We start from the raw sequence: 23,995 nt of genomic DNA, 5'->3' as shown, positions 1-23,995 counted from the left end.
TATTACTTAAATTATGAAATTGAGTGTGAGGGTTCTTTCTGGTGAATTGAAAAACTGGAGAATACTGTGAACTGTTTTGAAGATGAAAGTGAGCATGGAGTTGCTTTTTTGATATTTGCCAAAAGAAAGAGACCTTTTTGTAGTCATTGTTTGGATGTAAGAATCATCTCCTAACTTCAGATGATAAACTTCTTTTTGCTAGCTTCTGGAAGACATCTGATCGGATGGTTCTGCTGAACTTTCTGAAGACTGGGTGGCTTTTTGAGGGGGAGATGGAGGGGGTGTAAGGGAATTATATTTTAGATGTTGCTATACCAACTAATAACCTTTCCAGGAAGACATTGTGTAAGCGTGCATAGCAAAACCATACGTATACTTATAACTATCTAGAATACAGGAACCAAATAAAATTGATTTGGCAAGTATAAATATGGAGACAGTTACCCATGTGTTCATCTTCTGAAGCCACAATAATTTTGTTTTATCTTAATGCCAGGAAAATATTTCTCTGACGGATGGAAACCAAAAGTAATAAAATCAGGGGCTTCCCTGGTGGTGCAGTGGTTGGGAGTCTGCCTGCCGATGCAGGGGACATGGGTTCGTGCCCCGGTCCGGGAAGATCCCACATGCCGCGGAGCGGCTGGGCCCGTGAGCCATGGCCGCTGAGCCTGTGCGTCCGGAGCCTGTGCTCCGCAACGGGAGAGGCCACAACAGTGAGAGAGGCCCGTGTACCGCAAAAAAAAAAAAAAAAGTAATAAAATCAGGTATAATTTTATGAGAAATGAACATCAGTGTTTAAGCGTTCTGTATTATCTGCCAATATTATCAAGGTGAATCGAGCTATGATAGTCATGAAACTCTTTAACTTTAGAATTTGGGGAGGTTTCAGTATTTGCATGGGAGGGGTATTACTGACTTCTCAGCTTTTTTTTTTTTTTTAATTTATTTTTGGGTGTGTTGGGTCTTCGTTGCTGTGCGCGGGCTTTCTCTAGTTGCAGTGAGCAGGGGTTACTATTCGTTGCAGTGCGTGGGCTTCTCATTGCGGTGGCTTCTCTTGTTGCAGAGCATGGGCTCTAGGAGCACAGGCTTCAGTAATTGTGGCTTGTGGGCTCTAGAGTGCAGGCTCAGTAGCTGTGGCGCATGGGCTTAGTTGCTTCGCGGCATGTGGGATCTTACCGGACAAGGGCTCGAACCCGTGTCTCCTGCATTGACAGGCGGATGCTTAACCGCTGTGCCACCAGGGAAGTCCCTTCAGAGTTGTTTAAAACAAACTTCTTGTATCTTGGTAATCCAGAGTTGATAAATAGCACAAGGACATAAATATCCTCAGATGACTTCTGTCCTGTAGTATACTCTGGAATAAATCATATTTTAAGATTATGTAGGTGACAGAAATGAGTCTCAACATAAAACTGCATTTGCTTTATTTAGGTTCTGGAGAAGTTGATTTTATATTTCCTAAAATGAAGAATAAATATTCAGCAGTAGTGCCAGCAATTTCAGGATTTTTTAAATGAAAAGAATAATTCTTAAACTTGGTAATTATTTAAGGGAAGAAAAGTTTCACTTTTGATAGCTTGCAGTAATGAAATTTAGTAACATGTATGAAGTGGCATTTCCAAGCATTTGAGGTAAAGAAAAGATAAAGTTGTAAAATAGAAAGATGACTGATTCATGTAAGAACCTGTGTTATTATCCTAATTCCATATGACACAGGACAAAGTAAATTAACCTAATCTCTACAAAACTGGGTAATTGGAGTAGCCTCTTAAGGAGCTTTCTGGCTCAAAAGATGTATGATTCAGATAATGTAGCCTTATTCGTTTAGCTGGGGCCATGAGCCTTTTTTCTTTTGCTTTTAGAAAGAAGGATAGGAGAAGCCTGACTGAACAGTCAGCAAACACTTAATCCATACCTGTTGAGCTCCCTAACACAAATATCAGAAAAGTTAATTCTGTGCTGTAGAGCAGAGGGTTTGGCAAACTTTTTTTAACGGAGCTACCTAGTAAATATTTTGGCTTTTGTGGTCCCAAACAGTCTCTGTAGAGGGGGGGGAATTTTTTTTTAAATAAGACTTTAAAAATGAAAATCATCCTTGGCTCAAGGGCTGTTTTTATATTTATTTTTATTTTTTTTTTGTCATTTACTTAGGTTGTGCCAGGTCTTAGTTGCAGCAGGTGGGTTCCTTGGTTGTGGTATGCAAACTCTTAGTTGCGGCATGCATGTGGGATCTAGTTCCCTGAGTAGGGATCAGACCCAGGCCCCCTGCATTGGGAGCGTGGAGTCTTACCACTCTGCCACCAGGGAAGTCCTTCAAGGGCTGTTTTTAGTGTGTTTGGTTTTTTTTTTTTTTTTTGGCCTGCGTTGGGTCTTTGTTGCTGGGCGTGAGCTTTTCTCTAGTTGTGGTGAGCGGGGTCTACCCTTTGTTGTGGTGCGTGGGCTTCTCATTGTGGTGATTTCTCTTGTTGCAGAGCACGGGCTCTAGGGCTCATGGGCTTCAGTAGTTTTGGTGCACAGGCTCAGTAGTTGCGGCGCACGGGCTTAGTTGCTCTGCGGTATGTGGGATCTTCCTGGACCAGGGCTTGAACCTGTGTTGCCTGCATTGGCAGGCAGATTCTTAACCACTGTGCCACCAGGGAGGTCTACAGCAGTAGTTCTTAATCATTTCTAGATCACACGTCCTCTAAAAATTAATGAAATCTATGGACTCTTTCCCCAAATACATGTATTCAAAATCTTGTATGCAATTTCAGGGGATTCTTTTGCCCTTCTCCCTAGAAATCCACCCCAAGATTCTAGCTGTTTGGTTTTAAAAAATGAAGTTACAAGCATACCCAGTTTTACTGTGCTTCTCTTTATTGTGCTTTGCAGATACTGCATTTTTTGCAAATATTTCAACTTTTTATTATTATATTTTTATGATCTGTGATCTTTGATGTTACTATTGCAAAAAGATTGACTTACTGAGGGCTCAGGTGATTAGCTTTTTTTAAGTGATTAAGTCTTTTTAAATTAACATATGTACATTTTTTTTTAGACAATGCTATTGCACACTTAATAGAGTACAGTATAGTGTAAAATCTTCCATGTGGCTCTCTTTATTGTAGTATTTGCTTTTGTGGTTGTCTGGAATTGAACCCACAGTGTCTGCAAGGTATGGCTATATACTATATAATCCAGCAATTCCACTTCTGGAGTATATATTCAAAAGACATGAAATCGCTCTCCTTAAGAGGTCTGCACCCTTATGTTCATTGTAGCATTTGTGTATAATAGGAAAAACATGGTAAAAACCTAAGTATCCATCAACGGATAAATGGATAAAGAAAATGGTGTGTGTACACACACACTCTCTAGAATATTATTCAGCCATAAAAATGAAGGAAATCCTGCTGTTTGCAACAACATGGATGGATCTTAAGTGAAATAAGTCAGAGAAAGGCAAGTACTGTGTAATCTCACTTACATGTAAATCTTTTAAAAAGCAAACTCATAGAAACGTATATCAGATTGGTGGTTGCCAGGGGCGGGGAGTGGGGGAATTGGGTGAAGGTGGTCGGAAGGTACAAATTCCAGTTTTAAGACAAATGTGTTCTGGGATGTAATGTACAGCATGATGACTATAGGTAACAGAACTGTAGTGCATATATGAAAGTTGCTAAGAATAGATCTTAAGTTCTCATCATAAGGAAAAAATTGTAACTGTGAGGTGATGGATATTAACTGATTGTAGTAATTTCACATTGTATGTATATATCAGATGTTTTACACCCTAAACTTACAGTGTTACAGCTGGTTTATATCTCAGTAAAATGGGAGAAGTCGATTACAGTTAAACAGTCTAGTTAGTAAAATATTGTCTGATGAAGCAATTTACATAGTGTTGGAATATTGTTAGAATAAACAGTTTTCACCTGTTCCTAGAATGATTAAACACAGCTCAGAGAAATAGAAGCAAAGATACATGACCAAATAAGGTTTGTTGTCTTTTGCCTTTTCCCCCATATGCAGTTGTTTCACAACAAGAAGGATGGGAGAACAAGGCTAGTTAGAGATGTAGATCTAAGCCATCTGTAACCAAATAACAGTAGAAATCATTATTTTAGTTGTTCCCGTAAGTTATATCTCTTTGTGTAGAGATATAAGTTCTTAGTCTTAAGAACTTGTATATAAGCAGAACAGCAAATAGCCTAAAACAGAAATCAGCGTGGGAAAAACGAAAGAAATCAGCGTGGATGTATTAGAAGCAGAGGGTTTTGAGACCTAGAGCCCTTTATTCATCACTGTGAGAGTAGCTAAGACGTTAAGAACAATGAGAAATGAAGAACTTGGAAAGATCTCCCCAATCATCAGATCATGATGGACCAGTTGATCTTGAAGGCTGACCTGAATTTCATGGAGCTGGCATTTCCTCATTTCCTATAATCATCTCCTCCGCTTCTCCCCTCTCCCTGTGACTCAGTGATAGTCACAGTACCAATAAGTGCCAACGTTTCCAATCCTTATCAGTGTGATTAAGATTTGGGGAAAATTAGAAGAAAGACATGGTATAGGGAGCACATTTCCTAAGTGTGACACAAAACCACCAAGATCACCAGATTTGACTATGTAAAAATATAAAACAACTTTTGTTTTGAAGATGATAAAAGAATTTAAAAAAATAAAGTGTTTGGTGTTAACAGTGGTCAGAAAAATACAGGATTGAGAGTATGGGGAAATGGCAAGAAAATAAATTTTGGTGGAAGTATACATCTGTAGGAAAATTCTGTTTCTGTGAATCTTTTCTCCAGAAGTAATCTAAGTGCACAAAGATGTTCTCTATATAACATTGTAATAGGAAAATTGGAAACACCTAGATGGCTATGAAAATGGTGACTGATTAATTTAGTCCATCCACAGTATGGCTATGAAATACCTGTGACCTTGAGCAAGTTAGCCTTTTGTGACTCATTTTCCTCATCTGTAAACCGGGAATGAAGATAATCAGACCTTCCCTAGAATTGTGAAGATTAAGAGTTAGTAACTCATAAAGCTCTTGTAGTAGTGCTTGGTATAGAATAAGCATTCTCCAAAGTTTAGCTTTAGAGATTATTGCTTTAGCTTTAGGTATTATTATTATGTAGCCATTAAAAAAGAATGAGACAGATAAGTATATACTAATGTAAAAGGAGATTTGTGATTTTTATTTTAATGAAGTTTTAATAAGTGTTAGCCATAGAGAAAGGTATCTGATAAATACTGTTAACAGCTAGATATTTGGATGAAGGGAGCGAGGGATGGGTTATCACCTCGTAAAAAGCATACTTTACTTTTGTAATAAAGAGGAATTTATGTTGGTATCCCAGATATTGTATACTCTAAATTTGCCTAATGATGGGCTGCCTCCACAGCATCTAATGAGCCGGCTATCTTCCATTCTAGTAGCTGGAAACTTGCCTGTCTAGGAACCGCCATGCCATTTTTATTGGTAGTTATATATTACACCAGTTTTATTATAAAATGTTCCTTTATAAGGAGCTAAAATATACTTGTCTGTTTTATACGTTAGTTTTTTGCTTTGGAGCACATAGAAGTCTGATTCCTCTTCCTATGGTGGCCTGTTACGTAGTTGAAGGTAAATTCGTCTCCCTTTTAGAGCTGGGGGGAGACCTCAACTAAAACTCTGAGAGCGTGCAACTTGTCCAAAATTGTGTGGCAGTTTATGGTAGAACTGGGAGTCTCGAGTGTTAATGGTGTGGTGTATCCTAAAATTTTTATTTTCAGGTTAGTCTTGGCTCTTTCTGTTGTTCCTGTAATTATTTTTAAACCCTTTACCATCTTGATGGCTTTTTTTGGTGCCCAGACTTGAATGCAGTTAATGTAAGTGGAGTCTGGTTGATATTCTAGACCTTATCCTCCACTCTTACACATAAGGACATTTCTTTAGCAATCTTAATTGCCCTACCAGCTAAAACCCATGAGTCTTTTTCATGCTTCTCTTTCCCCACTACATCTAGTCCTCTACTAGCATACATGTATTTTGTTTTTAGTCTAAATTTTAAGCAGCAATCACTGTTAAACCTCATTCAGCTCAACCAAGTCTTAGGTCTGTTTGGATCCTGATTTTTTCGTTGTTCCAAGCTTTGTGACATCCTTCAACTTGATAATTATCATAAGTTTCTGGTGCTTGTTTTTTAAAGAAAATAATGTGTGTGCAGGTACTTCATTCCTTAACAAATATTTTACTTGGTAGCCACTATGTGCCAGCATAATACCAGGACCTGGGAAATCAGTGGTGACTAAGTGACTGCCTTCTTGGAGGTTTTGAGTCTAGTGAGGAAGACACATCAAATATATAATGTGGTGAGTGTTAGGAAAGGACAGCTCTCTGTTACGTTGGTATCCCTTAATCTTGGAAGTTCAAGGAAAGCCTTGCTTTTTGTGAAGACTCAGAACTTTGAGGAACTGAAGAGCATTGTTTGAAGCTTAGAGGGAAGGGGAGAGTCATAAAAAGTAAGAGCAATTGGGTCGTGGAGGGTGTTAAAAACCATGGTTAAGATACTAAACTTTATTTAGAGTCTAGTAGGAAGAAGCTGTTCAAAGGTTTTAAAGAAAAGAATTATATATCTGCATTTTTAAAAGATGAGTTTCATTTCATCATAGATAATACATCCAAAAAACCAGACTGGGAACAAATATGGTATAAAGTATGGCAGTTTGTAATGTTCCTTCCATGCTCACCCTGAGGCCTAGAAGTAGTTTTAAGTAGGCAAGTAGGGCTTCTCAAGTGAAGAATTTCATTCATTCTTCCTGACTACAAAATTTACGAACCAAATTGCAAAGAGTGAAAGTATTTGAGTCATAGTTAAATGTTTAAGTAATTTAGGTTAATTCATTCTATTGTGGGTCATTTTTCCTCAGCCATCTAAACTCAGAAACAGTAGTGGTATTTAGGAGATAATTTCTGATCTTATGTATAGTTTTCTCTTAAAAAAAGATTTGAATAACTGGTAGAATTTGCCACAATAAACTAGATTTTTTTCCTTATATATAATCAATTCAAAAAAGACTTTTTCTAAGTAGTGCTGATTTTAACCATCAGTCTTTTTGACGTAATGATATAAACAATGTTAAAGTATCCTGGCTTTATAAAACTCCTTCCTAGGTTTTAAGGTAAAGAAAGCTTGTGTTCATTCGATTCTAAAATGTGGCCAAGTAATAATTTCCTTTAAATGACTTTTACTCGCCTTCTTGGTAACCTAGCATAAAGTATACATTGAAGAATTTGTTCAGAGTGGAAATCTGTGATAGCAGGTTTTAAAGAGCTACAGACTTAAGGAGCCAAGAGCTGAATTTGAAGTGTCAGATGTTAAACAAATAGAAGGTAGTTTATAACAGAGTTTATTATTTTATTACACTGCCTGAACTCAAGAGACAAAGAAAAAAAATTTCAGAGGAAAATATTGCAGAGCATCCCCTTGGCAAGAGTAAGAATTTTCCACTACCACTTGCCCTAGGGGCACTGACATTCCCCATCGGGGAAATATCACTGGATGTGATCATCAGAACAGGCTGCCTACTCCTCATGCACAAAACTGTCTGGAATTCACAGAAGCCTGCAGACAAAGCAAAATTTTTTCTGAGTGGAAAAGTATTCATTGAATCTTTGCTTTCATGGATTTTTTACTTCCTTAGACAACCAGCTTCCTAACAGATTTAATCCTAAATGGACTCCTACAAACAAAAAGCACAGAGTCACACAGTAATATAAAGGAAGTCTTTCATTAATTGAGGTTCCTTTTACTTACTGCCTTTAGTTTTTCCTGTCTAAAATGAGGACTTGAGTTGGGTTGGTCAAGATGATGTGAGGGAGGGTCTGTCTAGCTAGGAGAATACTAGAATTTGGCAGGTTTTTAAAACCAGTTTGGATTTATGCTATTTAGTACCTTTCCACAAAGAGATCAGTTTATAATGGAAACAAATTAAATGTGAAACTTTAAGGTAGTACATTTCCCAAGTGTTGGGGGATTTAGGGTCTTCTTGGCCTAGAGCTGTGGCATACGTGGCACATGAGAAACAGCACATAGTAAAGGCTATTCTAAACAGGCCCTTCACAGGATCTGTGACACCAGGTACTAAGACTTTTCTTTTTTCTTATATTAATTGTTTAGTGTGCTTGGAGAATTTCTTTAAAATATGAATTCCTGGACCCCAGACTCTTGAAGAGCAGGTCCTGAGATTCTGTAGTTTATAAAAGGCCCCCAGGTCATCTCTTAATTTTAGAATGGCTGTTACAGGATGGAAGAAAAGTGAAGAAGAACTTGAGGTCACTTTTTTTTTTTTTTTTTTTTGCGGTACGTGGGCCTCTCACTGTTGTGGCCTCTCCCGTTGCGGAGCACAGGCTCCGGACGCGCAGGCTCAGCGGCCATGGCTCACGGGCCCAGCCGCTCTGCGGCATGTGGGAGCTTCCCGGACGGGGGCACAAACCTGCATCCCCTCCATCGGCAGGCGGACTCTCATCCACTGTGCCACCAGGGAAGCCCTTGAGATCAGTTTTTAAGGACTTCCCAGTCACTTGTTCCACCAGCATTTTAAACTTATTTATTTTTGGCTGCGTTGGGTCTTTGTTGCTGTGCACGGGCTTTCTCTAGTTGTGGTGAGCGGGGGCTACTCTTCGCTGAGGTGCACGGGCTTCTCATTGCGGTGGCTTCTCTTGTTGCGGAGCACGGGCTCTAGCGCACAGGCGTTAGTAGTTGTGGCACGCAGGCTCAGTAGTTGTGGCTCACAGGCTCTAGAGAAGAGGCTCAGTAGTTGTGGCACACAGGCTTAGTTGCTCTGCGGCATGTGGTATCTTCCCGGACCAGGGCTAGAACCCATGTCCCCTGCATTGGCAGGCGGATTCTTAACCACTGCGCCACCAGGGAAGTCCCTCCATTAGCATTTTACATTTGACTCATTCTTGAATATTTAACCAATAATTAAATGTATATGAATACAATTTTTGTGCAACAAAGAGACAGCCTTCATATATTTAAAACATATAGGGGGAAAAATAGCTGGTTTCTTTGTAGTGCCAGTTTAAATATAATTTTAAATGCTGCATATATAGTATCAATTCCACCTTAAACTAGTAGCTTATATGTTGACTGTGCTACCCAGGAAAGAAATTTAATCTTGGTATTTCTTGCCTCAAAAACACATTTTTCATTCATTTTTAATCCTCTGAGCTTCCACTGAAACAGCAAAGTAAATGGCAAGATAAAACTTTTGGGTCCTCAATTTGAATATTAGATTTGTTGGCCTTAATTAAATTGTGGCCAGGTATATGAGAGTATGAGCTAGGGCTAATATATGAAATTGTTTAAAAAGAAGTAAGAGATTCAACTTTCAGTATAAAATGATGCCTTCTGCTTCCCCCCCTCCCTTTTTTTTTTTCTTTTTTGGCTGCACCACTTGGCATGCGGGATCTTAGTTCCCCAACCAGGGATCGAACCCTGTGCCCCCTGCAGTGGAAGTGAGGAGTCCTAGCCACTGGGTCGCCAGGAAATTCCCGGCATTGTGCTTTTAGATTGCTGGTTTCTGTTCAGTTGTTACAGTGCAGACATGCTTATAGATTGTGGCGACCTCTATACCATGTTAGAAGTTTTCCACTCCTGTAGGATCATGACATAAATTGCTTCAGACCTTAAAGGAACATTTTCAGGTAATTTTTCCATTTAGGGTCATATGCTCATCATTGAACTTGCATTCTTTTCATGTTCAGGGTCATGTGGGGTAAAATTAATTATGACAAACAGAACTAATACAGGAAAATTTTTTTTTTTTTTTTTTTTTTGCGGTACGCGGGCCTCTCACTGCTGTGGCCTCTCCTGTTGCAGAGCACAGGCTCCGGACACGCAGGCTCAGTGGCCATGGCTCATGGGCCTAGCCGCTCCACGGCACGTGGGATCTTCCCGGACCGGGGCACGAACCCGTGTCCCCTACATCGGCAGGTGGACTCTCCTGCGCCACCAGGGAAGCCCGGAAAAAGTTTTGTTTTTCTTTTTATTTTATTTTATTTTTTGGCCATGCTGTTCAGCTTGCAGGATCTTAGTTCCCCAACCAGGGATCGAACCCGCGCCCTTGGCAGTGAATGTGTAGTCCTAACAACTGGACTCCCAGGGAATTCCCTAAATTGATTTTAAAGTTTTATCTTCATGGGGTATTTTAGGTGTTGAAGGTCACTAAAGTTTAGGGTATGGTTACTTTATTGTAGTATGAGCAGAATTATATTAAAATGAAAGGTTCTAATTTCTTCAGTCTGAATATTGCTGTTTGTTGCATAAGCATTTCCAGCAGGAATTTCACCTTAACTTAATGTGTCCCTGCAGTCAAATGCAGGGATGATCTTTGCCTCTTGAGATTATATATTGGCAATCTCTTTCTGTGCCACCTTGTGACCACATTTCCTACTTAGGTTATAGGGTTGTTTCATGAACTAGAGCTCAGAAAGCACACCATACTCTCCCTGAATTTAAAAGCTCTGAGATACAGAAAAATTAGAACTAAACTAAAGGTTTAACAAATGAAATAAATCTACTTCTTGGACAGAATGGCTGTTTTGCCAGTTTATGTATAACCAGTGACAGTTACAGTTCAGTATAGTAGGGTAAGTCTTGAAAATTAAGATTTAACTTAGAAATACCATATGCAGTTGTGGGGGGGGGACTGTGCTTATTGTTTTGACTTTTAGCTGTCCTTCCATAAGACTTCTAAAACCACTGTAGTACCTTTCAGAAAGCCAGGGAAAGCTGTTGTATACTTATTTTTTACTTTCCAGTTGCTTTGGTACTGATGCGAACTTCATCCAGTAATATTTGAACACCTACAGTACACTGGGCATTGTTCTCAAGGTGCAGGTGAAATATTGGCTTTATCTGTTCCTGGGTCTGTGTTGTGGCATTTACTTCAAATACGTCAAGGAAAGGGGCTAAGACATGGTCTGTTTAAGAGCTGTTAAAGGGACTGTTTGGCCCAGAAAGAAAACTCAGTTGACTTAAAGATCTTCTAGAGGTTTTGCAAGAGGTTTATTCATTTATCTGATAATTCAGACTTCAAAAGGTACCAAAGGGTACAAGGTGAAAAGTCTCCTGCCACTCATGCCCTGCTCCCTAGTGGTACAAGTCTGTTACACCTTCCCAGAGGTATGTTCTCATACCAGTGGAGCTCCATATACATGATGCTTCACACTTGTGTTTTCCCCACTTAATGTACAGTATGTCTTAGAGGAAGTTTTTACTTTAGTATGAATACAGTTGTCTCTTTTTTCTACTGCTGATTAAAAAAAAACTAACCACATACAGCAAGCATATCTGTAGAATAAATTCTTTGTAGTGGAATTTATGGGATAAAAAGATTGTGCTTTGCATTTTTTTTTTTTTTTTTTTTGGCCGCACCGTGCGGCTTGCGGGGATCCCAGGTCCCCGACCAGGAATCGAACCCACGCCCTCAGCAGTGAAAGCAAAGCGTGGAGTCCCAACCACTGGACCACCAGGGAACTCCTGTGCTTTGCAATTTTGATATGTATTGCCAGTTTGCCCTCCAGAGATTTTGTAAGTTTTTTTCTTCGTACTCAGCAGTGTATATAGGGTCGTCACAAAGTCTGGACGCGTAGTTGAATTAAGAATACTAAATGGGTTACTAACATTACATGGTATGTTTAGTGACATATTCAGTTTATCCTTGTTAGTGCACTAACACCGAGTTTTCATTAATATCTGCTCATGCACTTGCCTCTAAATGATTTGTGCCTCTGGTTTTGTTTTGGTTTGTTTTTTTGCTTATTAAAACTAAACTTGCCACATCTTACAGTCACCCTGTATAAGAAGCCGTTTCTATACATCCTTTCAAACTTGGTGCATTTTTCTCAACTCCTTTGTCAATTTGATAGTTTAAAAGTGGTCTCTCTGTGTAGTTTTATCTTGCCTTTCTTTTATGAGTGATATTAATTGAGCATCTTTTTATAGAGGCATGTTTCCTGTTCATGGTAATTTGGCTTTCTTAGTGGAATAAATCATGGCTTGTACAATTCAGTCCCCTTCACCATGCTGTGTGTGTGTGTAGGTGTGCAAATAATGTGTACTTAGAGCTGTTTGCCCAAGTATCATTATTCTCTTCTTGTGTACTTCAAATCTTGTATCTATCCAGGAAGAGTTTTTATGACCCTGAGAATAAGTTGATTATATTGCTTATTGTAGCAGATTTTTTTTTTTCCCCTCCCTGCCATGCCATGTGGCCTGCAGGATCTTAGTTCCCCAGGATCAAACCCGTGCCCCCTGCAGTGGGAGCTCGGAGTCCTAACCACTGGACTGCCAGGGAATTCCCTATAGCAGATTTTTATATATTTGTGCTGTATACAGGCTATTTATTTCCTTTAAAAATTGTGTTTGATTTGGAGACAGATTTTTCTTTATGTAACATGATTGCAAAAGTTGCTTATTTTAGCTTTTTTTCTTCCCCAATTAGTTGGTGACAAAGTTCCTGCTGATATAAGATTAACTTCCATCAGATCTACTACTCTAAGAGTTGACCAGTCAATTCTCACAGGTAAATATTATGTATTGGAACGTTGTTGAATTTCTGAAGGCTCCCTCAGATTCCATGCTAATAATTGAGTTGACTTCTTGCCCCACTGTCTCTCTTTTTTTTTTTTTTTTTTTTTTGCGCTATGCGGGCCTCTCACTGCTGTGGCCTCTCCCATTGCGGAGCACAGGCTCGGGATGCGCAGGCTCAGCGGCCATGGCTCACGGGCCTAGCTGCTCCGCGGCATGTGGGATCTTCCCAGACCGGGGCACGAACCCGTGTCCCCTGCATCGGCAGGCAGACTCTCAACCACTGTGCCACCAGGGAAGCCCCCCCACTGTCTCTTAATCCTCTCCAGGATATTTATTTCTTAATGCTTTATCAGTTAGGCTTTTTGCCAATACATGAGGTAAAGCTATGATTTAAAAACAATTGGCTTTCATCTCATAAGGCCTATTTATCTTTAAATTTTATTAAAAATTAGTTTTGATTTAAACTTAACTTTTAAAAATTTTTTAAAGGGTTACAAATTCCTTCAGTAGCAGAGGTAATATTCTTAAGGTTGAAGTAGTGTTGTTGTCTCTCTGTTTTGTGGAAAGTGCATTAATTACTTAGTGTTCTTTTTCCAAGCAGGATACAGACTCCAGGAATGCTAATCTCACATCTGACATACTTTGCAGTAATCAGATGTACAATTAACAAAAGTTAGCACCCTCTAAAATGGTGAATGTTTACTACCTAAAGTTTGCACACTTAGATTGGGGATTGTTTGGAACATTTTCCCGTTTTTGTTTGATACAGGCACAGTCTAGGGTGGAGGGTTCATATTAACTGGATGGAAGTAAGGTGGTCAGAAGATTAAACACAATGCTAACCTGAATTAAATAGAGGGTAAATATAAAATTCAAAGATTTATCTGATTATTAGTTTTGAAAAGCAACTCATGTCATAGAAGTAGGGATGTGAGTAACCTGGGCTCTGTTTTTTATTGTTTCTTTATGAATAGCTTATCTACTAAAACTCCCATTAGCAGCAACAACCTGGAAGCTGATTAAGCCATAAAATGGTAGGGAATTGATGGGGTTGAATGTATGAAATTCTCATATTGTGCCTACAAAAATAATTTCCATTTTAAAACTTTCCATAGAGTTTCTTGAATGTTGTTTTTTTGTTTAAAAGTCATACTCTAGTTTTAGGCTAGATTGAAGAACCAGATTCTTTTGTTAAATTTTGAGAGTGAAATTTCCTACCTGGAATTTGACCTAACAACTAGGGCCATATTTCACCCTCATTATATACAGTTAACCCTTGAATAACATGGGTTTGAATTGTGTGGGTTCACTTATCTGCGGATTTTTTTCAATAGTAAATACTACAGTACTTACTATACTAGTTGGTTGAATCCTCAGATGCAGAACCGCAAATATAGAGGAATTGCATATACGGAGGGCCAACCATGAGTTCTGCGCAGATTTATGACTGTGCAGAGGGTTGGTGCCCCTAACTCCTGCGGTTTTCAAGGATCAACTGCATTTCATAAGTGATGTTAAGTTGAAACCAGATTCAGACATTGTGAAAGTTCTAAGAAGTAGTCTCTTACTTCTTAGAGACTTCTACTTACTTCTTAGTAGACTTACTTCTTAGTCTCTTGCTGTTTTTCATTTTGGTTTATTGAAATAGAATGGTCTGATTACTGCATGCAGATATTTCTAGAACAATGTTTTCATTTCTCATCTTTGGCATTATTGAACAAAAACAAAAACAGGCTTTCCAGTGGATGATCCTCAGTATTCATATACTGTGCCTACAGTTTGTTTATTTTGTTAAAAGTAAATATACTTTCACCTTAAGTATCAGAGTGTATGTGTATATAAATATACAACAAATCTACATTCATAATATTAGAGTATAAAATGATACCTGAAAATGAACTAAATTTGTATAGTTATTCAAGAAAATAAAGGTAATTGACTGGGATTTTACTTCAAAATTAAATTCCTTTATTTTGATTTTTTTTCTTTGAAATTAGTTTCTATTACTGAATTTTACTAGTTTATGTTCTTTTGAATGAATTGGGCCTTTTTTTCTTTTTCCTGAGAGTGGTAGTGGCATGAGCGGATGAGGGTACCAAGGTTCTAGGTGCACACTGCACAGATCTAAACAAACCTTCTGTATCACAACCTGCTTAGGTGAATCTGTCTCTGTCATCAAGCACACTGATCCCGTCCCTGACCCACGGGCCGTCAATCAAGATAAGAAGAACATGCTCTTTTCTGTGAGTACTTTGTTTGGAAAAGACTTAGCCTATAAAGGGATGTTTTCAAAATGATGTGGATGATAACTGTGTGTAGTTCACAACCTGTGTTTAGAGAGAAAGCAAATGTGGCAAACCATTAATAATTGGTGAGTCTGGATGAAAATGGAATGGATGTTCATTGTACTACTTCAATTTTTCTGTTAAATTTTTTTGAAATAGAAAGTTGGGAAATTTATAGTTTTCGTTTGTTTAGAACTTAAAGTGGTATTTCAAGTAGTGGGCTTTTGTGGGTTAGCATGGGAATCTAACCACCCCATAGTAAGTAAAAAAAGTAGAGCTACAATGAAAATAATGAAGCCCTGTTCTTCCAACATTTAGGAATTAAAATGGGTTGGGGGGAACCTTACACTTGATTGTATTGATCTTTGAATACTAGTGCTTAAGTGGAGGTCCTCAAGGACAGCCCATGGTCCTGGTTGCCCTTCTTATTATGGGTGATAAAAGTAGGAGGGGTTGAGTTGTTGGAGCCAGAGGTGGAGAATGCTTAGGGTTGAGAGCTGTATGAAGTATGAAAAGTCAGGAACACAGAGGGGTTAAGCGCTGTCCCAGGCCAAAGCTAGTCTGCAAGCCAGGCTCAGTATTGTGAATAGAGATTCAAGGTGGCCGGTGTAGAGGGCTCTGGGGCAAGTAGGTACCATTCTGATTTCATGGAGAATCAAATCAGAGAGAGATGGACCACACTGCCTGCATGAGGTATTGCTCATCATCAAAGTTAGATGGCTGGTTGCCACTGGAAGGCCCAGTAGAATGTGGTGAGAGAATCTTGGTGCCCTCTTGAAAATCCACACAAGTCTGAGTTTACTAGTCAGTATTTAAATTGGGTGTGGTGTTAGTCTTGTAACCATTTCTCTACTTCTGTCCTAGGGTACAAACATTGCTGCGGGCAAAGCCATGGGAGTGGTGGTGGCAACTGGAGTGAACACTGAAATTGGCAAGATCCGGGATGAAATGGTGGCCACGGAACAGGAGAGAACACCCCTCCAGCAGAAACTAGATGAGTTTGGGGAACAGCTGTCCAAAGTCATCTCCCTTATATGCATTGCGGTCTGGATCATAAACATTGGACACTTCAATGACCCAGTTCATGGAGGCTCCTGGATCAGAGGTGCTATTTACTACTTTAAAATTGCTGTGGCCCTGGCTGTAGCAGCCATTCCTGAAGGTCTGCCTGCTGTCATCACCACCTGTCTGGCTCTTGGAACTCGCAGAATGGCAAAGAAAAATGCCATTGTTCGAAGTCTCCCTTCCGTGGAAACCCTTGGTTGTACTTCTGTTATCTGCTCAGACAAGACTGGTACACTGACAACGAACCAGATGTCAGTCTGCAGGGTAAGTGGGAGTAGTTTCACAATCTTTGCAGGTTATGGTTGTTGATTCATCCTAAGAATATGCCTTCGTGCCATCAAAACCTTTGATTTATTATTTTTTTAATTACTATGTTTTTTTATCAGTGTATAGTTGTTTCACGATATTGTTAGTTTCTACTGTACAGCGAAGTGAAGTAGAGCTCCCTGTGTGATTTATTTTTTTATTTTATTTTTATTGAAGTACTGTTGGTTTACAGTGTTGTGTTAGTTTTGGGTATACAGCAAAGTGATTCATTCATATATATATATATATATATATATATATATATATATAATTTTTATATAATTTTTAGATTCTTTCCCCTTAGAGGTTATTAGAAAATACTGAGTATAGTTCCCTGTGCTATACAGTAAGTCCTTGTTGGTTATCTGTTTTATATATAGTAGCAGGTATATGTTAATCCCAAACTCCTAATTTATCCCTCCTCCCCCTTCCCCTCCCCCTCCCCCTCCCCCTCCGGTAACCATAAGTTTGTTTTCTATGTCTGTGGGTCTATTTCTGTTTTGTAAATAAGTTCATTTGTGTCTTTTTTTTTTAAGATTCCACATACAAGCGATACTATATTTGTCTTTCTCTGACTTACTTCACTTAGTATGATAATCTCTAGGTCCATCCATGTTGCTGCAAGTGGCATTATTTTTTCCTTTTTTTAAAAATTTTTATTGGAGTATAGTCGATTTACAATGTGTTAGTTTCAGGTGTATAGCAAAGTGAATCAGTTACGCATATACATATACCTGCTTTTTTTTTTAGATTCTTTTCCCATATAGGCCATTACAGAGTATTGAGTAGAGTTCCCTGTGTTAATACAGCAGGTTCTTATTAGTGATCTATTTTATATATAGAAGTGTGTGTATGTCAATCCCAGTCTTCCATGTTATCCCCCCCACTGCTTATCCCCTGGTAACCATAAGTTTGTTTTCTACATCCATAACTCTACTTCTGTTTTGTAAATAAGTTCATTTATACCCTTTTTTTTAGATTCCACATATAACAAGTGGCATTATTTTTATTCTTTTTTATGGCTGAGTAATATTCCATTGTATATCTATATACCACATCTCCTTATCCATTCATCTATCGATGGACAGATACTTAGGTTTCTTCCCATGTCTTCCTCCCTCCCTCCCTGCCTCCCTACCCCTCTTCCTTTCTTTGTTGTGCTGGGCCTCAGCTGCAGCATGCAGGATCTTTTTTTAGTTGCAGCATGCAGACTTCTTTGTATGTGGGCTCTTAGTTGCGGCATGCGAACTCTTAGTTGTGGCATGCGTGCTGGATCCAGCTCCCCAACCAGGGATTGAACCTGGGCCCCCTGCATTGGGAGCGTGGAGTCCTACCCACTGGACCACCTACCCCCTGGACCACCAGGGAAGTCCCTCTATGTCTTTTTTCTTTTTTTTTTTTTTTGGCTGCGTTGGGTCTTCATTGCTGCGCACGGGCTTTCTCTAGTTGCGGTGAGCAGGGACTACTCTTCGTTGCAGTGCGCAGGCTTCTTATTGCGGTGGTTTCTCTTGTTGCGGAGCACGGGTTCTAGGTGCACAGGCTTCAGTAGTTGCAGCATGCAGGCTCAGTAGTTGTGGCCCGCAGGCTCTAGAGTGCAGGCTCAGTAGCTGTGGCACACGGGCTTAGTTGCTCCACGGCATGTGGGATCTTCCCAGACCAGGGCTCAAACCCGTGTCCCCTGCATTGGCAGGCAGATTCTTAACCACTGCGCCACCAGGGAAGTTCCCCTCTGTGTCTTGACTATTGTAAATAGTGCTGCTATGAACACCGGGGTGCATATATCTTTTCATCATTTCTGGATATATGCCCAGGAGTGGGATTGCTGGATCTTAAAACCTTTGATTTATAATTTGATACCTTTTTATGTGCTTTAAGCAAATTGGGTGGTATGTGTAGCTTGAGCCCAAGGGTAATTTCTTATACTCCAGGGGAATTAATCATTTAATTCCCAAAATTATGTCATGAAATAAAGGTTACCTACATGGCTGATATATTTGTACTGGGGAAATAACTGTAAGCAGTCTGTAAATGTGTTAGGTGACTGTGCTTACTTTATTTCCCTGTTCTTCTCTAAGTGTATGTATGTTAACACGAGCTTCAAAGGAAGAGTTCTATAAACCAGCTAGTTACCTGCCTACATAAAATTCTAATTGGTACTTCCTTAACACATTGAATGAGACATGTTTTCTTCTTGAAAAGTAAATAATTGCCTTTAACTTGCTTCATTCTCTGTGTTCATCCTTCCTTTCTTAGGTTGTTTTGACCATCACTTGGGGATAAAATTAAAAACTTTAAACCTTCCCTTAGCAAAATAAGAACTAAAGAAATAATGTAATGGTACAGCTGAATGAAGTTCTTTCATGTAATTCAATTTCCCTAGGTTTTGTTGAAACAACTTTGAGGTGGGGTATGAGAGAAATAGATGAGGGAAATTGAGGTACAAACTTCCAGTTACAGAATAAGTGTGTCATGGGTATGAAATGTAGAGTGCAGGGAACACAGTCAATAATAATGTAATATCTTTGTATGGTGACAGATGAGAATTAGACTTATCATGATGATCATTTTGAAATGTATAGAAGTATCGCATCACTATCCCATGCACCAGGAAGTTTTAGGTCAATTACACTTCAAAAACAAACATAGGAAAAGAGATCAAATTTGTGATTATCAGAGGCGGAGGTGTGGGTGGGAGGGGGAGGAATTGGATGAAGGTGATCAAAAGGTACAAAGTTATAGGATAAATAAGTCTTAGGGAATGTAATGGTACAACATGATAAATATAATTAGCACTGCTGTACGTTATATATGAAAGTTGTCAAGAGAGTAAATCTTAAGAGTTCTCATCACAAGGAGAAAACTTTTTTATTTTGTATATATTAGATGATGTTCATTAAACTTATTGTGATAATCATTTCATGATGATCATAAGTCAGATCATTGTGCTGTATACCTTAAGCTTATACAGTGCTGTATGTCACTTATATCTCAGTAAAACTGGAAGGATAAATTAAATATAAAATTGACACACGCACACAAAAAAACTACTACTACTATGTACAAGTCAAAGTAATTTTCCAAAAGGTACACAGCTCATACAAATATTGAGTGGACACATGTCAGAGATTCTATTTGGCTCATTAATTCAATGAGGGAGAATCAGTAAGATGGTAAAACTGGTTACAGGATCATGTGAGGAAGTGTGCTCAATATTAGAATAGAATTGATGTGTGTTAGATTACAAAAACTGGTTAATATCCTATAGGGCAGTAAAACTAAGGTTATCTTTTATACAGGAGAAAAAGCCACAACTTCATAAAACATGAGCCCTTAATAATAGCACAGTGAAAGAATGTTAAATTTTTCCAAAACACTAAATCTTTGAGTGTGCTTGTTAAGTAATGCTTCTGAATGACATTGAAAGGACATGCCATCCTCCCCTTGGCCTTATCTCCAGGTTTTAGTTAATGTTTTTTTAGCACTGGAAATTGTTCTTGTTTTAATACAGTTGAACCCTCTGAATCTTTTTCTTGCCAAATTTATAGTCGTGGTATTTTTTTGATACATCCACCCTCAACTTTTTGTGTTGTCCAAAACCCAGATTTAGAGTGAATGGACAGGTGTTTAAAACACACTGGGGTGTTCTCTCAAGTGGTAACCTTTTAGCTTGTCTTGAGTTTCTTGAGTAGATGCAGGGTGTAACTGAGCTACCTAAGTTCTCTTTCCTTGGAATCAAAAAAGGTTGGACGAATCTGCTAAAAGCTAGTTGTCCGCTAAAAGCTGATTGATTGGGGGAGAGAAAGGGAATTTCATTTTATCTGTTTGGTTTCCCCCAGGAAATTGTTTAAACTTAGACTGTAAGCTTTAATTCCTCAGAATAGTCCTTATATCCATGAAGGTAAAGCAGTGTGTGAAATTGTAATCTTTAAAAAATGGTAAGATTGGGCTTCCCTGGTGGTGCAGTGGTTGAGAGTCCGCCTGCCGATGCAGGGGACACAGGTTCGAGCCCTGGTCTGGGAAGATCCCACGTGCCACGGAGCGACTGGGCCCGTGAGCCACAAATACTGAGCTCTGTGCGTCTGGAGCCTGTGCTCCGCAGCAAGAGAGGCCGCGACAGTGAGAGGCCCGCGCACCGCGATGAAGAGTAGCCCCCGCTTGCCACAACTAGAGAGAGCCCTCGCACAGAAACGAAGACCCAACACAGCCAAAAATAAATAAATGAATAAATAAATTTAAAAAAAAAAAAAATGGTAAGATTGTGGCAGCTTCAGACTTCAAACTAAGACTAAAACACAATCCATGATAAAAATGTTTTTGTTCTTACATTTTCCCTTAAATGATTTGATTTAAAATGTTCTATTAAAGAAATAGCTTGGCTCTTTGTTCTGTTCTACATTTGGCGGCAGAAAGCTGATGCTAATCAGTATTCTACAGGAGGTTTCTTGCAGTGGATTGCATAACTGCCCTTGACTTCGGGATACTTTCATCATGCAGTTTCTAAATGGTTTACTGGCTTGCAGTCTAAAATGCCCATGTGCATTCAGATTTAGTTGGTGTGTGTTAGAATTCTGAATGTCTTAGAATATTTTGAACTCTGGTATAGACCCAAAGAGTTTCACTTTTATAAACAGTGTCATTAAAGAAATGGCATGGTGTATAGTAATAATAATGCCAACTTGCTTTGGTAAGGCTTAGTGCAGTTAATTTTTCACATGTGACTTTATTTGAATTGTATGGTAATCCTGCTCAAGAGGTTAGAAAACTTAGGCTCTGAGAAGTTGTGACATGTCCGAGGGTCGCACAACTTTTAATAGAAAGGTAAAGTTGAATTTTCTGATGGGAAACATTGGTAAACCTGGTTCTCTCTCTTCCACTTAATAATTGTGTAACTGTGAGCACATCTTTTAACCTCTCTAGTCCTTTGTTTCCTCTTCTGTAAATGTCAGACATCTTTGGAAAGAGCTTTGTGCCAAGCTTCCTTTTTTAGATGTTGTATCTGTTAGAAGTTGTAGGGATTGGTGATCTTGCTGCATGTGACCTTGGACATGAATCTTTTCCTCATTTGACAAACCAGTTATATGTGTTTGAACTAACACCTTTTATCAGGAGTCATCACAGTTTTACTTGTATATTTTAATTTTTTAAAAAATCGTTTTGTCTTACTCATAGCTTTAGTTCAGTTCCAAGGTTGATTTAGTTCTGAGTGTACTTTTGAAATGAAGCTTTTGGAATTTAAAAGTATGTGCTATAATTGACGTATATACACTATCAAATGTAAAATGGATGGCTAGTGGGAAGCTGCTGCATAGCACAAGGAGATCAACTCCTTGCTTTGTGACGACCTAGAGGGATGAGATAAGGGAGGGTGGGAAGGAGGCTCAAGAGGGAGGGGATATGGGGATATATGTGTGCATATAGCCAATTCACTTTGTTGTACAGAAACTGACACAACATTGTAAAGCATTTATACTCCAATAAAGATGTGGGGAAAAAAGTATGTGCTATATAATAAGCAAATCTTATGAGGCAAAAGAAGTTATTTTAAAATAAAAATGAGCAGATTTTCTTACTGAATATGAGTCAGAATGCTCTGAAAAGATGTTTTTAAAGCATTACATGGCCCTTTTTTACTTTAGTTTAACATTTTAAAAATTCCTTATTGTAGAATGGTTTGATCATTCCAAACTGGACTTCTGAATTATAATTGGAAAACAAACCAAGAAAAAAAAGCCATCTTTAAGAAACTAGCTTATGTCACTTTATTATTCTGTAAAATTAAGAATTCTTTCCTAAGCCTGCTTCCATCTGTATTGTCTTGGTAGCATCAGTTCATTCAGCTCTGCGGGCTCCTTACTGTATACACGTAGTTGTGCAGCTTCATAGAAAATGAGCTATTGCCACAATAAAAATAAGTAGGAAGAAGTAGAGAAGCAGTTTGTCTTATTTTACTTGGGGAGTTTTTATGCAACTCTGAAACGTGAGTTTATTCTTCCTAGGCTTTTACTGTTAGCTCTAAGGCAGGAATACCTGTGTCACTTCCTCAGCCAGCCATTTGAAATTTGGAATTCTGAGCATTCTAAAGAGTACTGCTGAGTCTTGGAATTGACTGACCCAGAGTCCTCATAACTCAGATTTCACGTGGGTTCTCTTCTGTGTCTGGTGCTGTTGCTGCTTATTATTTATTCAGCTCCTCAGTGATGCTGTTTCTCAGACTGTTAGGTGGATGGGGGAGGCAGTCTTAATAGTGTCCAGCAGGAATAAGGGACAATATTCCTCATGCTGAGCTTCAATTAATCACTTTCATTAACATTTATACTTAAGTGAGAAAGGCCTTTTGTCTTAGCAAATGTTACATGTTTTTTTCTAGCATATTTTTTATACCTTTTCAACACTTAGGCTTTTTTTTTCTGTAGATGTTCATTCTGGACAAAGTTGACAGTGATACTTGTTCCCTTAATGAGTTTACCATAACTGGATCAACATATGCACCTATCGGAGAAATGTGAGTAATCCCTCCTTGTCTTTTAAAGGCTCCACTCTGGTAGTTTGGTGCTTGTATAGACTTGCAGTGTCTCTAAAATGTTCAGACAGTTTTCCTAATGTGGCTCATGTTTATCAGAGTAGTTCATTTTCTTTAAAAACAAAATTGATAATACATACTTTGGAAATTGAAATTGACATTACAGGTTGTATAAGCCAGTGACCCTTTTTCATCTTTTGAAGCCTAAATTTTCAAGTGGGGTTTCTGGTTTGCTTTGGTTTGGTTTTGGTTTTGGTTTTGGTTTGGTTTTTTTGGTCACCCTGCACGGCTTGCGGGATCTTAGTTCCCTGACCAGGAATTGGACCCAGGGCCCTGGCAGTGAGAGCACCGAGTCCTAACCACTGGACCACCAGGGAATTCCTGTTTGTTTTTCATTGATACCAGTGGTGGAGGAATTTCATTAACTAAGAATTCCTGGTCTTTACTGATTGACTGCTGATACCAGAGACATATTCTGTCTCCAGCATCAGATTTCTTTTGAATGCTTGCCAGTCTGTTGTCCACAAAATTCTATTTATTAGTAAATAATTAAATAAGAATCAACAGAGATGACCACAGTGTGTTCTAAGAGTTACTTTTTCTTTTGACAGACATAAAGATGATAAACCAGTGAATTGTCATCAGTATGATGGTCTTGTGGAATTGGCAACAATTTGCGCTCTCTGTAATGACTCTGCTTTGGATTACAATGAGGTAAGCCTCCTCACAAATGAGAAACTAGACCTGGCTGTTCCTAGTTCAAGGGTGCGGTGGGTGGAATGAAAATCCAGCCTTCCTTCCTCCCTTTTTGAAAGTATGGGTTCCTGGTTTTATTTTCCCTTTCCATTAAGAGCCTATCTCTATCAGAGCCAGCATGACCTACCCAAAGGAAGCTGGAAGCCTTTCATATATTCTCTGTGACTGAGCATTGCAGTTACTTAACTAGGAATTGTAGCGTACATGATGTTCTCTTCTGTGTATAGCTTAGTTACTATAAATGATTAAAACCAGGATACTTTTTCCTGAAAGTATAGGGTATTGATCTTGCTTTTTAAGATGGGTAACATTATGTCCTAGAGGACAGGCTGAGGCTTAGAAGGTTGTTTTGATGATGATGATGATGATATAATATAAAATTTAACCAACAGAAAACCTTTTTTTCCTCCCTTTTTAATTTTAAACAGTGAGATAAATTCTTTGGTTTCTAAAGGCAAGCCAGTCCCCAACGGAAACAGAATGTAAACTCT

At 38.8% G+C, this 23,995-nt stretch overlaps 1 protein-coding gene across 2 annotated transcripts in view; it reads left to right on the top strand.

Moving 5' to 3' along the window:
• Positions 1 to 23,995, top strand: part of ATP2A2 (ATPase sarcoplasmic/endoplasmic reticulum Ca2+ transporting 2) — a 61,740-nt gene that overhangs the window by 20,477 nt on the left and 17,268 nt on the right. The window contains exons 6-10 of one of the 2 annotated variants that reach the window (XM_027124802.1): positions 12,484 to 12,564; positions 14,730 to 14,815; positions 15,722 to 16,186; positions 22,642 to 22,730; positions 23,360 to 23,462. In XM_027124802.1, the coding sequence (XP_026980603.1) occupies positions 12,484 to 12,564; positions 14,730 to 14,815; positions 15,722 to 16,186; positions 22,642 to 22,730; positions 23,360 to 23,462 (824 nt within the window). Of the gene's footprint in view, positions 1 to 12,483; positions 12,565 to 13,585; positions 13,607 to 14,729; positions 14,816 to 15,721; positions 16,187 to 22,641; positions 22,731 to 23,359; positions 23,463 to 23,995 lie in introns of those variants that run through there. The other variant, XM_027124803.1, reaches the window with a different exon arrangement.

The sequence above is a fragment of the Aethalodelphis obliquidens genome, unplaced genomic scaffold (genome assembly GCF_003676395.1).
Source record: "Aethalodelphis obliquidens isolate GAN/ISIS:26980383/991018 unplaced genomic scaffold, ASM367639v1 scaffold28, whole genome shotgun sequence".
NCBI lineage: Eukaryota > Metazoa > Chordata > Mammalia > Artiodactyla > Delphinidae > Aethalodelphis > Aethalodelphis obliquidens.
Note: the sequence above shows the minus strand (reverse complement) of the source record. Positions and strands in the feature narration are given on the sequence as shown.